General features: G+C 37.3%; 5 protein-coding genes across 6 annotated transcripts in view; all 5 read right to left on the bottom strand.

The window, feature by feature from the left end:
- Positions 1 to 3,861: 3,861 nt before the first annotated feature.
- Positions 3,862 to 5,616, bottom strand: LOC109902739 (gamma-crystallin M2-like). Of its 2 annotated transcripts, XM_020499353.2 has the most exons (4): positions 5,490 to 5,561; positions 4,822 to 4,880; positions 4,437 to 4,679; positions 3,862 to 4,196 (listed from the first exon to the last, which is right to left on the bottom strand). In XM_020499353.2, the coding sequence occupies exons 2-4, from the start codon at positions 4,828 to 4,830 to the stop codon at positions 3,924 to 3,926; spliced, it is 525 nt and encodes a 174-aa protein (XP_020354942.1). In that variant the 5' UTR covers positions 4,831 to 4,880; positions 5,490 to 5,561; the 3' UTR covers positions 3,862 to 3,923. The 2 variants fall into 2 exon arrangements, with proteins under 2 accessions (XP_020354942.1, XP_031652724.1); XM_031796864.1 differs by lacking the exon at positions 4,822 to 4,880 and having other exon boundaries at positions 5,490 to 5,616.
- A 2,032-nt stretch (positions 5,617 to 7,648) lies between these two features.
- Positions 7,649 to 11,949, bottom strand: LOC109902731 (gamma-crystallin M2-like). The gene is made up of 5 exons (XM_020499341.2): positions 11,896 to 11,949; positions 11,401 to 11,643; positions 9,153 to 10,872; positions 8,687 to 8,929; positions 7,649 to 8,132 (listed from the first exon to the last, which is right to left on the bottom strand). The coding sequence occupies exons 3-5, from the start codon at positions 9,165 to 9,167 to the stop codon at positions 7,857 to 7,859; spliced, it is 534 nt and encodes a 177-aa protein (XP_020354930.1). The 5' UTR covers positions 9,168 to 10,872; positions 11,401 to 11,643; positions 11,896 to 11,949; the 3' UTR covers positions 7,649 to 7,856.
- LOC109902724 (gamma-crystallin M2-like) lies at positions 10,600 to 11,904 on the bottom strand. The gene is made up of 3 exons (XM_020499328.1): positions 11,896 to 11,904; positions 11,401 to 11,643; positions 10,600 to 10,872 (listed from the first exon to the last, which is right to left on the bottom strand). Exons 1-3 carry the CDS (start codon positions 11,902 to 11,904, stop codon positions 10,600 to 10,602), a joined length of 525 nt encoding a protein of 174 aa, XP_020354917.1.
- A 3,481-nt stretch (positions 11,950 to 15,430) lies between the features above and the next one.
- The window catches only part of LOC109902706 (gamma-crystallin M2-like), a 4,985-nt gene continuing 4,129 nt past the window's right edge, over positions 15,431 to 16,286 (bottom strand). The window contains exons 4-5 of the mRNA XM_031796784.1: positions 16,116 to 16,286; positions 15,431 to 15,778 (exon numbers count right to left, since the gene is read on the bottom strand). The exon at positions 16,116 to 16,286 is cut by the window's right edge and continues 72 nt beyond it. The gene's annotated coding sequence lies outside the window, so the exon portion shown is untranslated. The remainder of the gene's footprint in view (positions 15,779 to 16,115) is intronic.
- The window catches only part of crygm7 (crystallin, gamma M7), a 4,933-nt gene continuing 4,077 nt past the window's right edge, over positions 15,431 to 16,286 (bottom strand). The window contains exons 4-5 of the mRNA XM_020499315.2: positions 16,116 to 16,286; positions 15,431 to 15,778 (exon numbers count right to left, since the gene is read on the bottom strand). The exon at positions 16,116 to 16,286 is cut by the window's right edge and continues 72 nt beyond it. Coding sequence (XP_020354904.1) covers positions 15,506 to 15,778; positions 16,116 to 16,286 — 444 coding nt within the window. The 3' untranslated portion in view covers positions 15,431 to 15,505. The remainder of the gene's footprint in view (positions 15,779 to 16,115) is intronic.

Genomic DNA, 16,286 nt, shown 5'->3' with positions numbered 1-16,286 from the left:
GAGACATACCCCAAGCGACTTACAGCTGTAATCGCAGCAAAAGGTGGCGCTACAAAGTATTAACTTAAGGGGGCTGAATAATTTTGCACGCCCAATTTTTCAGTTTTTGATTTGTTAAAAAAGTTTGAAATATCCAATAAATGTCGTTCCACTTCATGATTGTGTCCCACTTGTTGTTGATTCTTCACAAAAAAATACACTTTTATATCTTTATGTTTGAAGCCTGAAATGTGGCAAAAGGTCACAAAGTTCAAGGGGGCCGAATACTTTCGCAAGGCACTGTATCATAGTCCTTGTGCCCAAGAAAGTGAAGGTAACCTGCCTAAATGATTACCACCCTGTTGCACTCACGTCGCTAGCCATGAAATGCTTTGAAAGGCTGGTCATGGCTCACATCAACACAATCATGCCGGAAACCCTAGACCCATTCCAATTTGCATACCGCCCCAACAGATCCACAGAGGACGCAATCTCAATCGTACTCCACACCTTCCAAATATTGAGTTACACACCACCCTCACAGGGATGCTGGCCCATGTTGACTCCAATGCTTCCCACATTTGTGTCAAGTTGGTTGGATGTTCTTTGGGTGGTGGAACATTCTTGATTAAAATAAATGTGAAACTGTTGAACCTGAAAAACCAAGCAGAGTTGCAGTTCTTACCAGAAACTGATGCGCCTGGCACCTACTACCATACCCTGTTCAAAGGCACCTACATCTTTTGTCTTGCCAATTTACCCTGTGAATGGTACACACACAATCCATGTCTCAATCCATGTCTACACTGATTGAAGTGGATTTAAGTGACATCAATAAGGGATCATAGCTTTTACCTGGACCACCTGATTAGTCTATGTCATGGAAAGAGCAGATGTTCTTGAAGTTTTGTATAGTCCGTGTATGTACTATTCACACACTTTGTTTGTTTTGCAAATTTGAAATATTTTCCTGAATTCTTAATCCACCCCACTCACATGTTTACTACCGAAACAGTGGCAAAAAGTCGCAATAAAGGGAGAACCGTGCACAGGATGATCATTTAGATTTTCAAAACCTTTAAATTGAATATAGAGAAATATCATCTATATTGTTCTCTGTAAAATGTTCAGTGTTGACTGTATGAATCTGAAACTTGTTGATTGATTGTATTACTTATGCAACTTAGCAATTATGTTGTTAAATTATTAAATTATCACTTTACCTATCTTTATTTGGCAAAATAGCATGTGTTTCTGTGTCATGTCAGTCATAGAGATAAATGAAGGACTCTAGATAGATAGTCTTAGTATAAACATTACCATAGAGGGCGTCCACTATTTAAAAGTAATCAACTGGGTGAGAATTCCTATGGGTTGGGAGTGATTAAATATTTACATTTTAGTAATTTAGCATACACTCTTATCCAGAGCAATTTACAGAAGCAGTTAGGGTAAAGTGCCTTGCTCAAGGGCACATCGACAGATTTTTCACGTAATTGGCTTGGGGATTTGAACCAGCGACGTTTCAGTTTCTGGCCCAACTCTCTTAACCGCTAGGCTACCAGCCATTGACCAAAGATTGTCTTCTTCAAATTGGGATGCCTATTGTTTGTCAACCAAAGAAAATGGTCATATCTAGCCAAGACCAAGATTTATACACGGACATTGGTCCCTGTGAGCAAGACCCGGTGAGTTGAGACCATGACAATTTAAAGACAGAATTTATGTAGTCGTGAGTGTTCTAGATCAAGAGTCCATGGGCCCGGTCCTCAATTGTAAGAAACTCAAGTAGAATAAACTCAGGTACAGTACAGTATTGTATAGTAGAGCACAGCACAGTAGAGTTCAGTAGAGTAGGGTACAGTGCAGTATAGTAGAGCACAGTACAGTAGAGTACACAAAAGTAGAGTACAATAGAGTAGAGTAGGGTACAGTATAATAGAGTACAGTAGAGCACAGTACAGTAGAGTACAGTAGTTTATTGGTTTATTCATTTATTAGGATCCCCATTAGCTACTGCACATGCAGCACTCTTTCTGGGGTCCACATAAAACATACAAATACATGACAAAAGTACTGAACTATAATAGACATGAACAGCATAACATTACATTAAATAAATACAAAATAGAATAAGAGTTATATATAGGAAAGACACCAAGAGCCAACAAAAATAATATTTACATACTATGAATATATATATATATATATATATATATATATATATATATATATATATATATATATATATATATATACAGTGGGGCAAAAAAGTATTTAGTCAGCCACCAATTGTGCAAGTTCTCCCACTTAAAAAGATGAGAGAGGCCTGTAATTTTCGTCATAGGTACACTTCAACTATGACAGACAAAATGAGATAAAAAATCCAGAATATCACATTGTAGGATTTTTTATGAATTTATTTGCTAATTATGGTGGAAAATAAGTATTTGGTCACCTACAAACAAGCTAGATTTCTGGCTCTCACAGACCTGTAACTTCTTCTTTAAGAGGCTCCTCTGTCCTCCACTCGTTACCTGTATTAATGGCACCTGTTTGAACTTGTTATCAGTATAAAAGACACCTGTCCACAACCTCAAACAGTCACACTCCAAACTCCACTATGGCCAAGACCAAAGAGCTGTCAAAGGACACCAGAAACAAAATTGTAGACCTGCACCAGGCTGGGAAGACTGAATCTGCAATAGGTAAGCAGCTTGGTTTGAAGAAATCAACTGTGGGAGCAATTATTAGGAAATGGAAGACATACAAGACCACTGATAATCTCCCTTGATCTGGGGCTCCACGCAAGATCTCACCCCGTGGGGTCAAAATGATCACAAGAACGGTGAGCAAAGATTTGCACCACTTCTGGAGAATCACCTTTATACAGTATGTGGCTATGCACATGTATATTTGTATTTAATGCAATAATTCATTCAATACTGATTACTAAAGTGATATAATACTCATTTCTCATTTTGTTGAGACCAGAATAAAAGTTATTTATCTTACAATTGCCTCATTTAAATGTTCTAACATTTGGCAAACACTTTTACGGTGAATCAAACATTTTAGTCCACCAGTGGCAGGATCAATAATGGTTGAGGATTCATATGATATTATTTAGTTCTGATGGAAGCGATTACTCAACTGATATCAAGTAATAACTCAACTCATGTTAATGATAATGATGGTTTTTATTTTTTGTCATAAATAACTGTGTCACAAAGTCTTTTGCAAGACATCAGATCTTTACTGTTGTTTAAGATTATTTTCTATATTTTCACAGAAGTGTGGGCTCATTTGTACGTGAAATGCATTATTCATTTTATACTGTACTGGAAGTCTGTATTTGAATGTATATTAACTTACATGAAGAGGCCATTATAAATGTTTCTAAATATGTTTGAATGCTTTACAAATTATTATATATGCTTAGGGATTGTACTACTTGTAATGAGTAATGAAATATTGATTTCTTAATATTTTCTTAATGCTGTGGTGTTCAACTTTAGATTCAATATGTTCTGAGTTATGCTTATTTCTTCTTAATGGTGTTTCATTCTAAACATGATGTTGTCCTGCCTGCCTCCTTAGATAGCCACTTATGGTAGCTAAGGCCATTTGATTTTAGTGTCCAAAAGTCTAGTATTCTGAAAACACTCTAATTGGTCAAGTCGTTAGAGGGAATTAAGTGGTATTTGATCATTGTTTGCACAAGTAATAACCTGACTTTGATTGAACAATTATTGAATATGGTAGTGTCATTTTATACTAACTTATGAGAAACCACACAAACACAGTGAACATTTAAATGAATATTAGTTATTTAAATAATTAATATTTAAACAAGTCAAAGATCATTCATACACAAAGGGGTTAAAAATTGAACCATTTTAATAACTAAGCATGTATTTACAGCAAGTGCTTGAGCAGGATGGCTAAAAGTCAGTGACGCGTCTAAAGGAGCCTACAATGGCGCAGGTGGCGCACCATTCACGGTATCTTCTGTACTCTCCTGCTCTTAGGAAGTACTGTCGACCCCGGTAGTTGGGATACTCGTAGAAGATCCAGAAGCCGTTCATGATATTACAGGAGTAGACGTGGCGGTGGTGGAAACGATCAGACACACAGGGACAGTCATCCATGAACTCCATCATGTGACCGCTGAAGTCGGCCTTCTCGTAGATTCGCATCCTATATGAACCCCGGTACTGTGGAACAACAAGAAGGACAATGAAAATGGCAACCAGTGTATACCGAACAGGATACCGAGATATGGAAAAACATTTCCTGGATAATTCCAGGAAGTACATAAATCTAAAGCATAAACAGAGATAATTTGAGAGTGATAAATGATGTTCTTATCCTTGCTCCAACTCTTGTTTTAAAAGTCATCTTCAGGTTCCTTTCGTTGCTTCAGTAAAGCTTTCACATATCCGGTCAGAACTTACCATTGGAATCATACGGCATGATCGGATACAGCTACTGAAGCCCATCCAACGCTGATAATCAGGATATTCTCCCCTTCTCATGTAATACTGGTGGCCCATGTAGTTGGGGCGCTCATAGATCATAAAACAGCCACTCTCCACCCTGATGGAGTTACAGCGGCTGAAGTAGGAGTGCAGGTCTGTGCAGTCATTGCTGCACTCATAACTACGACCTTGGAAGTTCCTGTCCTCGTAAAAAGTAATCTGCAAATCAAGAAAATCCAATGATAAGTTTCACTTTGGGCTGCCATGGGGGGTGGGAAAATATACTGAACACATTATAGAGCAGAGAAGAGAGTAAAACTGTCAGAGTTTACAGTTCATTAGCACAGGGAAAAAGCCCTACCTTGCCCATGGTCTCCGTTGGAGAGATTCCACATGTTTTCAGAGCTTTTTATACTACCTCTTGACAAACAAAGTATTGTTATTCAAATGCTCACATAGTTATAACTCAGGGTACTGGCACATGTGTACCTTTTTGTTGTAGCACAACATTGGGTGAGAAATATGGATTTGTATTTGGGGAAAAAAGGATAAATAATTACTGGTTTGGTGCTTTGACATGCATAGACAAAAGAAAAGACTAGTATGGTATCCACACATCCAATGGACAATAGGTACAGAACAATATGGAACAGCCCTTTAGCATTAAATATGTTGCCCAGAGAGGTAGCCATTCACTCTCTCTTCTCATCTGCATTTGCAACCCATTTTATGCAAATGAGTACATTTAGAAAGATTGCATCCTGCGGGCAACACACAGACTATTTACAGTACATCATGTGTGAATATTCAATGTGTCATGGGCTAGTTACTGTACATTAATCACAACCCCAAAATGATTAGGAACAGAATATTACTATAACTACATTATTACCAAACACTTCCACCACTTTTACCATCACTAATACACTAGTACACCTCTCCTCCCTGTAGTTAAAACAATTCAAAAGTGAGTTTTAACCCATTTTTTCCACATTCTAGCAATTGTTTTCATACCATAACATAACTTACCATATCCACTGCCAAGGACAGTCCAAAACCTCTTTCTTACTGGCCCTGCTTAGCTGCGCTCTTCCCATGACCATCCTTGACTAATTGCAGCTTGCTTTTATGCAGTAAACAAGCCATTTGTTTGTGTCATTCCTTTATCCCCAGAAATACCAATCACCTCTGTGTTTCAATTTAAGCATAAAAGTAAACAATGACACTGTGCTGGAAAGCAAAATGTAATTTCATGAACATTACATAGGTCTCTAGTCAACGGTAGTTGGCTATGCTGTAGGCTTATGTCAATAACAGCCAAGTAATGAAGCCGGGAAGCAAAGGTTGATATAATGTAGTTTGTTTTTTATGACAGGCGATGTATAAGACGACTTATTATTTTGGCAGGCTGATGGAAAACTAACTGAAAAGCCACATTTGCCCCACAATACGTTTAAGAAACACCTTAATCACAAAGTACTTGTGACATCCAGATCAAAACGTCAAAACACATTTAATAGTCAAAAACATTGCATTGTCCATAAATGCTCATTGTTGTTCCATAGAAGGCCTGAAGGTTCTACCGTGAAACTGGTGAATGTTAGAGCCTTGTACTTCACAACTTTATATAAGAACTGTCTTGTAATGTGAATGGGGATGTGAAATAGGGTATAACAAATGCCTGTGTTTAGTGTAAACCCAGTGGCCAAAGCTGGTTGAAATGCAGCCATTGGACTAGTTGTACTGTCATTTCAACCTGTTTTGCCCACTACGAAGGGTCCAGTTGTACCGCACAACCCCCAGAGACTAGAAGAGTGTCTAGTTATTGGCCATGCTTTGTTGTTGTCTATAGTTAGTTCATGTGCCCATGCAGAGCTGCTGTATCATTCAGAGACTGGGTTCATGCACTGAACAACGAAGTAGTAACTTTTCAATCTCACTTCATGAAGCATCCCAGGACATAGATGAACATGTGACCTGTAAATGTCTTATCTATGACTTGACTCTTGGAACTTTTACATGAACATTGTGAATGTTATCTGTTATCAGAATCTGTCTTGTCTTACCCCACATAGTATTTCTTTATTACTTGGCTGTTAAACACAAGATTACTTTATGTTGAGAGGGGTAAAGTAAAGTGTGTCAAGTTGTGACACGATGTGATACCACTACGGAGACTGTGGTAAGTGGAGCAGAGAGTCAGTTGGGTTTATTGGCACGTTAAGGAATTCTCAAGACGTTTAACACACACTGACCAAGACAAAATGCAGATTAACAAATATTGCCCTTAGACATATTGAAATAATTGTATTTGACAAATATTGTTGGTTATAGTACATAGCTCATTAAACTCAGCATCTAACCAGAGAATGATCCAGTATCCTTATTGTTTTCCTTTCCTTGGTTTCCTACATTTGGTTAAATATTTGTATCTTTCTATTATTTGATAGGTGTGTTCTTGTAAACAAGCTGCATTCATATATAATGAAATATGACATATAAATAAGATCAAAGGAATAAGTAAGACCAAAACAACCTTGTAAAACTCTGATTCTTCTCGTTTAACTGTAGCAGGTACAGAGAAAGAAAAGGAAGTGATTAACAGGTATTTGAATTATGGTTTGTACAATTAGGAAACATATTTGCATGATGTTCATCAATACATTTTTATGATCCGTAATAATAATTGTATATGATTTAGGCACAGTTAAAGTTTCAATATCACTGCAACTATATGAATGTAGGATTTACAGGGGCACTCATCATTATTGATGGGATGCCTCAAATTCACTACGTTCCCCAGTCAGCACTATTGTATACAGTTAGGATCATGGTATGGATAAATTCAGGCACAATACATGTACAGCTGGCTAATCCCTTATGGGGCACCAAACAGGGAGAGAGCGGATTCATGCTTTGTCTGATTAACAGGCCAAAACACACTAGGCCAAAGTAAGAGCGATAGCTGTAACGAAATGTATTTTCTCACGTATAATGTGGGGTTTGGTGATTAATCTCTATTTTTTTACATGAAAAAATAATATTCTAGTCATGATTAGGTGTTTTGATATGTAACAAGGAACATTCATGGTTGTGGTGCTGTACTGATATGTGTAGGGTTTAGATATCTACAGCCTACTGTAGAACAAGATAAATAATCTATCTCAAATGCTGTATCAAGAAGCGTATTTGGACTGCATGAAGAGGTTTATTGAAATCAACAAACTTTGCATGAATTATCAGTGAGGGTTTCTAGCAATGGGGTTGAGTTCTGAGAAGATACCAATAACCTTCTCAAAGAGAAGTGGAAGACATAAAACTGAGTTTTTTAAAATTACGAATCAAAGTTTATTGTGGACAAGAGTGACAGTTGATAGTTCAAATTGGAGCTCTCGTTCAGTTGAAGTCGGTGATCCTTCTGAGGGAGCCGATCTTGGGGCTCAATCCTCCCCAGTCGTTGAACCTCCTGTACTCGCCGGGCCTCACATAGTACTGCCTGCCCTTGTAGTTGGGCTGGTCGTACATCAGCCAGTGGCCGTCCATCACGTTGCAGGAGTTGATGTCGGACATACGGAAACGGTCCTGGACGTTGGGGCAGTCGTCGCTCAGCTCATTCATCTGGCCGCCCATGTCAGGACGATCGTACATTCTCATTCTGTACTGGCCACGGTGCTGTAACGGGATCAAACAGGTGTTACATAGTTATTAGACAGTAACTGCATAGTTACTGCATAGTTATTACATGGTAACTGTATGCTCAAATGCAGTGTCATTTGTATATTTCTTACATTGACTTAAATATAATGTTGATTTCAGAGATAAACGTTGCTACAGGCTTTAGTTGGCATTTAGATGTATGTTACATTCAACAAATGTGTGATGGATTCATCTGATGGCAGTTTCATGTTATATGTAGGTAGCTTATTTATGCACAACCACTCTTTCATAATTAATCAATAAAATACATGTAATACAATTACAGAGTTCAAATGTATCTGGTTGTGACTTTGGCTCTGCTATAAAACTAAATATATGCATATATTTGCATAATTCATTGATAAACTGTTACTTTCCTTCAACCCATTGTACAATGTGTTGGCCCTAGATGTATTACATGTATTACTTGTATTTGTATTTGTGTTACTTGTATTTGTTTGACTTTTATTTGTGTTACTTGTATTTGTTTTACTTGTATTTGCATTACTTGTATTTCAAACCTCACTCACCATGGGGATCATACGGCAGGACCTGATGCAGTCATTGATGCCAATCATTTGTTGGTTATCTGAGTACTCTCCCCTCCTCACAAAGTACTGGTTTCCCATGTAGTTGGGGCGCTCGTAGACCATGAAGCATCCGCTCTCAACTTTGATGGAGTTGCAGCGGTTGAAGTAGGAGTGCAGGTCAGCACAGTCGCTGCTGCACTCATGAGAGTGACCCTGGAAGTTCCTGTCTTCGTAAAAGATGATCTGCAACCAACCACATCACAGAACATCATTATCCCTAAGATCTACAGGACTACTGTTGCTGAACTGCATGAGATCTGTCTGCTAAACTAGTAGCATTATTTTATGTATTTGTAGAAACTGGGCATGTAACATTTAATAAATACTATAAAATATTACGGTGAAACTGTTCCGTTTTAGTGCATACAAATCTGGAAAGTTGTAAAACCATGGCCTTCTTCCTTACCTTTCCCATAGTCATGTTGGCGGTGGATGGGGGTGACGGCTCAATGCTCAATGTCCCTCAATCCAGCACTGTCTTTTATTTAAAAAAATCACACACACAGGGCAGCTGTGTGATTGCACAGCACAAAGTATTGTCATTCAAATATATCCCTCAGTCATAGTCAATGGTGGAGGTGGGTGAAAAAAATCTGTTTCTGTATAGATGGCCGTGCGTAACCAGTTATTGTTCTCTCCCCCATGTTCATCACAATTCTCAGAAAACACTACTGTATACCAGACTGATACAGTACACTGCACAGCATCAGCAAAACCTATCAACACCATATTCATTATACAGTGGTAGCCAGCTAGATGTTAGAGTGCCCATACACGGCCATGAAATGAAAAAATAGTAGTATTTCTTTGAACTTTTTAAGAATCCACTTAGCCTAGTTTATTCATATAATTCAATATTTGTAAAATAATACATGGTAATTATCAATTTACAGTAGCATATGTGTTGTATACTGCATCTAATCAGAGCGATGAACATGGCCCACATAAGACATAGATCTACCTTTACCAACATGGTCTTACCTGTCCTCGATATTGAGAAGCCAAGCATGGACACCTTTGCTTTATAATTCACTGTTTCATGAAATCACGGTTACAACGCATAGGGGCTGCAAATGAAAATAAGCTAGGCAGCTAAAATTCGGTGAAACAATTGTTTTGCATGGTCCCTGACAAATATATCAGGAAGATAAATAGCCAATCAATAGAGCGATCAGAATATGCATCTCTATAATAAACCAATGTCTGGCCGATATTTGAATTGTGTGATATGCCATCTGGTAATTGTGGTGGGATTATTGAATAGTTAATTACTAGAATATCAGAGTTCCATGTTTCCATTTGTTTATTGTAGCACTGAGTCATTGGTCAAGAACAGAGCCAGAGACTTGCTACCATTTGCAGACTGAATGTGATCAAATTATATTGTCAGAGATCATCATTGATAAGTATTGGTCCATCATATACAAATGTCAATATTACATCAAAAATGAAGAACCTGATCAGCTGAACATGCCATAACAATACAGGTATTTTAAAATTGTGAAGTGTGTATTGCATTGGTCCTCTTTGTTTTTGTCTGAAGATATTCCAATTTAAAAATATCATTTTTGCCCATAGGCTTTGTAATCAGTTGTCTCTCCTTGGAACTTCTTATATCCCATCGTGTCGTTGTGGTTTGTTTGACATCTTCTCCGATTTAATTTTCACCTTCTCTATACTTTTATGTTTGTGTTTTATACCAATAACAGGACATTAGATGATCCATTAACGTGCAGTGAGGGTGGGGTATACAATCTCTTGACTTGAGTGATTGAGCTATTGTCCCACCATGAGTCCTAGCTATCCACAGAGATGCCAGCCACAACGTCCAATGAATTGATAGGATGGTATGTTTAGTAGTCCATGATTCGTCGAATAGAACCCACTCTGGCACTCCTGCCGCCCCATTCGCTGAATCTCCTGTAATACCCAGGCTTTATAAGGTACATCCTCCCCCTGTAGTTTGGGTGCTCGTAGAACAGCCAGTTTCCTCCTTTCACATTGCAAGAGAAAATGTCATTGATGTTGAAACGATCCATGACGCTGGGACAGTCATCCACCAGATCCATTATCTGCCCACCATACTCTAGTCTCTCAAAGAGACGCATGTTGTAGGATCCAGGCACCTGATATTGATTTGAGAAGGTGAAAAAAACATTAGAATTGTGCCATCTTAGAACTTCTATCTTTATCTGATAGTCAGAGGAGCATTACAAATCATTATGGTTACACACCCCCAGCCCTACACACACACCTGCACCAACTTGTTACAAATGTAATAAGTGACATTTAATCACAAGATTAAAACCCTTCAAGAATTTAGCAATGATCTCTCAGGGGCATGTTTATGCAGAATTCCACACTTTATAATTTGCATAATTTATGCCCCAAATTAGAATGCTCCAAGTTTACCTTTTGAGAGTGAAATATGTATAGATTCCACTATATATACATCTGAACATACTTTTATAGCGAATATACTATTTGTACTATGGGAAAGTGAAATAAACATAGAATACAAGTAAATGTTTTGCTTTTATTTCAGGAAAAGTTTAACTGGAGCAATATATTCATGAACTTTTGATAAACTGTCCATGAATACACATTTATTAACTTAATTTTTGTAATGGCAGTCATACAAACAGAGAGCTCACCGAGGAGATGATGTGGCATGAGTTGATGTTGTCATTTGTGCCCATCCAACGATTGTAGTCAGGATACTCTCCTCGACACAGGTAGTACTGTTGGCCAGTGTAGTTGGGCTTCTCATAGATCATGAAGCATCCACATGTCACCTTGATGGAGTTACACCGGCTGAGAAGGCCGAGCATGTCTGTGCAGTCACCATTGCATTCAAAGTGACGGCCACCATAGTCATTGTCTTCATAGAAGATGATCTAGGCATAAAGTTTACATAATTGTTAATATTCATAAAGACAGAACATTGAAGATTTATCAAGGATTAATACAAAGATTAATTGATCAAGGATAAGCTTAATCCTTTCAATTCTAATCAATGGTGGTACAAGAATACCAGAACACAAAAACACTCAGATGAATTCAATGGGAATGCCTGAAATTGATATTGCCATGAACACCCTTTTTACTATTCTACTCTATGATCCCTCATAGCTGTTTCGAAGGTTTACCTTCCCCATGGTAGCTGGGCTTGTTGTGCCTTGTCGGTGTGGTCTGCCCAGCCCTTTGAAGACTCCACCTGTCACATATATAGTGAACATGAATTGCAGACTCTGCATGTGCCATTCATATTGTAATACCCAGTGGTCCTTTGCACATAGTGCCATTGTGTCGTCCTGAAGAGGTCAAAGAGGAGGAGAAAAGGTTGGGTATACCTTTATTCCCAAATGGACAGGTTATGGTAGCATTTGGCTATGACCAAGAGATCATGTAGCTTTATTTTGTATGTACTCAAACATGGCAATGCATGACAAGGTATTGGTAATCGTAGCTCCTGCAGTGTTTCTTTCTTTGAGATTTCGTGCCAGCCATTAGTTATACTTATTTGAAGTTATTCACTCTTTATGAAATATACATTTCTCTATTAAATATATTATGCTATTCAATGCATTTCTGTGAATATTTCATGAATTACACATTTTGTAATCACAACCATTACAATAAGTAAACCCAGGGTATGGACACCTCTTTGTCAAAATGTTTAAATGATAGACTAGAGAGGTTAATCCTATAGTGAATATCCCATACTGTCACGTTCTGACCTTTATTTCCTTTGTTTTGTATTTATTTAGTATGGTCAGGGCGTGAGTTGGGGTGGGCAGTCTATGTTTGTTTTTCTATGATTTGGGGATTTGTATGTTTCGGCCTAGTATGGTTCTCAATCAGAGGCAGGTGTCATTAGTTGTCTCTGATTGAGAATCATACTTAGGTGGCCTGGGTTGCACTGTTTGTTTGTGGGTGATTGTCTGTGCTAGTTGCTTGTGTCAGCACAGGTCTCATTGATAGCTTCACGGTCGTTATTGGTTTATTGTTTTTGTATTCAGTGTTCAGTACTTTCTTTAATTAAATATTCACCATGGACACATACCACGCCGCATTTTGGTCCTCCGATCCTTCTCGCCTCTCCTCTTCAGATGAAGAGGAGGAAGACCGTGACACATACATCTTACCATTATATAACAAGACAATAATACAATAAGTGGGATTCACACAAGGAAAGATTTGTCTGTTTGGTCTTTTTCACCTTTTTGTATGTTTCTGCTTTTCTTCCAATTGAAATGTGATGTGCTTTCCAATGTCTCCACTCTACATAAGTATACTTTCATGAATGGGTTGAACTGAACTATTTAGGATGGGTGGAATCTATCACACATATTTTTTTCAGTATATAGTACATGACAGTATAGGTTTTTTTCAGATTATAGTATATGACAGTATAGATTTTTTTCAGTATATAGTATTTGACAGTATAGATTTTTTCAGTATATAGTATATGACAGTATAGGTTTTTTTCAGGATATAGTATTTAACAGTATAGATTTTTTTCACTATATAGCATATGACAGCATAGGTTTTTTCAGGATATAGTATATGACAGTATAGATTTCTTTCAGTATATAGTATTTGACAGTATACATTTTTTTCAGTATATAGTATATGACAGTATAGGTTTTTTCCAGGATATAGTATTTAACAGTATAGATTTTTTCACTATATAGTATATGACAGCATAGGTTTTTTCAGGATATAGTATATGACAGTATAGATTTCTTTCAGTATATAGTATTTGACAGTATACATTTTTTTCAGTATATAGTATATGACAGTATAGGTTTTTTCAGTATATAGTATATGACCGTATAGGTTTTTTCAGTATATAGTATATGACCGTATAGGTTTTTTCAGTATATAGTATATGACCGTATAGGTTTTTTCAGGATATAGTATATGACCGTATAGGTTTTTTCAGTATATAGTATATGACCGTATAGGTTTTTTCAGTATATAGTATATGACCGTATAGGTTTTTTCAGTATATAGTATATGACCGTATAGGTTTTTTCAGTATATAGTATATGACCGTATAGGTTTTTTCAGTATATAGTATATGACCGTATAGGTTTTTTCAGTATATAGTATATGACCGTATAGGTTTTTTCAGTATATAGTATATGACCGTATAGGTTTTTTCAGTATATAGTATATGACCGTATAGGTTTTTTCAGTATATAGTATATGACCGTATAGGTTTTTTCAGTATATAGTATATGACCGTATAGGTTTTTTCAGTATATAGTATATGACCGTATAGGTTTTTTCAGTATATAGTATATGACCGTATAGGTTTTTTCAGTATATAGTATATGACCGTATAGGTTTTTTCAGTATATAGTATATGACCGTATAGGTTTTTTCAGTATATAGTATATGACCGTATAGGTTTTTTCAGTATATAGTATATGACCGTATAGGTTTTTTCAGTATATAGTATATGACCGTATAGGTTTTTTCAGTATATAGTATATGACCGTATAGGTTTTTTCAGTATAGGTAATCTAAAAAACAAATGTTTTGTATGTATGTTATTATCTGTACTTGGTATTATTTTGCCACCCTCAGTATAGAAATAGGACTACAGTGGGAGATCCTATTTTAAATGCAGTTACAAAAATCCCAAATTGTCTGTATATGTAGCTTGTCACTTAAAATATATTATTTAATGTTGTATTTTCTTAAATTAAATGTAATTATGAAATATTTTACACATTAAATATTAAATATGAAGACTAAAGTTTGATGTTGAAATTGAAATACAAGTGATGTATGTTTACAAATGCATGTCTCAAAATATAAACTTGATGTGAGTCACATTCGTATGTTATTTGAAAAGTATTTGATTTATTGTTTCAGTTATGTAGGATAGTATGTTTCCAATCAAATCCTTCATCCTATGCTCACTATCTATACATACCTCTGATTTCTTTGTTCGGTTCAGTTATTTGTAAGAAATTGTTCTTATATGTACTATTCTCCAACATAATATGTTCTCCAATAGCATGACAACACAACTCGCTACTAGGTAGTATGTAATCAGACATATGAGCATACAAAATTGACTAACTATGATAGTTTATGCATAGACAAGATAGTTCTGGCCCTTCAAATATTTAGCTCTATAGGCTTCACATATCTGCACCTTTGGCCTCCAGTGGAAGCAGGGAGGTCCTGACGTCTATGAGGCCTAGTAGAGATAGCCACATAGTACCTTGTTACGTTAGAAAGGGCTTTATGAATGCATTTATCTGTGGATGTGTAACTCTGCACAGCAGCCACAAATGCACAATATCGAGTATAGTATGTTAACTCCATTAAGGAGGATACACTTTTCAGTTGAATGGCCTTTGTGTTTTTAAGACATCTCAGAGTATAATTTTCTCATAAATCACTGGCCTTTAGACCGCTTTGAGCACTGAAACTGGTTTGTTTGGTTAACACTGAACAGTAATGAGGGTAGAGCATGAATGATCCAGTACAGTATAATAGAGATCACACTTTGACTTCTGTCTGATCAATACTGCAATAGCTTTATTGATCCCTCTAAGCAGAGCGAGGATGTCGGGTGTCGTGGTGCCACCCCTGCTGCTAACATCCACACTGGAGAGCAGGCCTGCAATGCTCAGAGAGCAAGAACAAAACTGAAAACACTTGAGCACTGACACCATTTTATTCAGTGTGTGAAACAGGGCATAAAGTAGACATTTTACAAGGACCCTTCCTTCTTTAGAGGTCCATAATGCGCCTGATTGAGCCGATCTTGGAGCTCATGCCTCCCCAGTCGTTGTATCTACGGTACTGGCCGGGCCTCAGGTAGTAGTGGCGTCCTCTATAGTTGGCCTGATCGTACATCAGCCAGTGGCCGTCCATCACGTTGCAGGAGTTGAAGTCGGACATACGGAAACGGTCCATACAGTTGGGGCAGTCGTCATCCAGCTCCATCATCTGGCCTCCCATGTCAGAGCGGTCGTACAACCTCATCTTGAAGTTACCACGGTGCTGGAGGGGACAGAAAAGAAAACAGGGTTATATTCCATGATCATCTGTGTTCTAAATATAACTTTTCTTTATTGTTAATTAACACGTCAATACAAAAACAACTATTTAAATGCTCACAGAAAGGCTGGCAATCTAACTGATTTAAGGAATTGAAGATTGATTATGTAAATGTTTGATGATTAACCACTAAGGAAAACATGATACACCCCCCATAGATGGTTTGGTGATATACTATGATCAAAAACCTAGATTATGTGTAAGTACTCTCAAATACACAGTGATACAGTAAGTAGATCATATGTGTTTAAGAAATAATGGTATGGGACAGTTCCCTTACCATGGGGATCATGCGGCAGGACTTGACACACTCGTTCATTCCCATCATGCGCATGTAGTCGGAGTACTCTCCCTTCCTCAGGAAATGCTGGTGTCCCATGAAGTTGGGGCGCTCGTAGATCATGAACATACCGCTCACCACCCTGATGGATTGGCAGCGGTTGAACATGGA

Source organism: Oncorhynchus kisutch, linkage group LG2 (assembly GCF_002021735.2).
Source record: "Oncorhynchus kisutch isolate 150728-3 linkage group LG2, Okis_V2, whole genome shotgun sequence".
NCBI lineage: Eukaryota > Metazoa > Chordata > Actinopteri > Salmoniformes > Salmonidae > Oncorhynchus > Oncorhynchus kisutch.
The sequence above is the reverse complement of the archived record's forward strand: the minus strand, read 5'-3'. Positions and strand labels throughout refer to the sequence as shown.

Bases quoted from the DNA above. Each gene is read 5' to 3' on its own strand.
- LOC109902739 (XM_020499353.2), bottom strand. The intron at 4,197-4,436 runs GTAAGTTCTGAC...GTTGTTCCACAG, and splicing joins CATGCCGTATGATTCCAATG to TACCGGGGTTCATATAGGAT.
- LOC109902731 (XM_020499341.2), bottom strand. The intron at 8,133-8,686 runs GTGAGTGAGGTT...ATCCCGTTACAG, and splicing joins CCTGCCGTATGATCCCCATG to CACCGTGGCCAGTACAGAAT.
- LOC109902724 (XM_020499328.1), bottom strand. The intron at 10,873-11,400 runs GTGAGCTCTCTG...AATCAATATCAG, and splicing joins CATGCCACATCATCTCCTCG to GTGCCTGGATCCTACAACAT.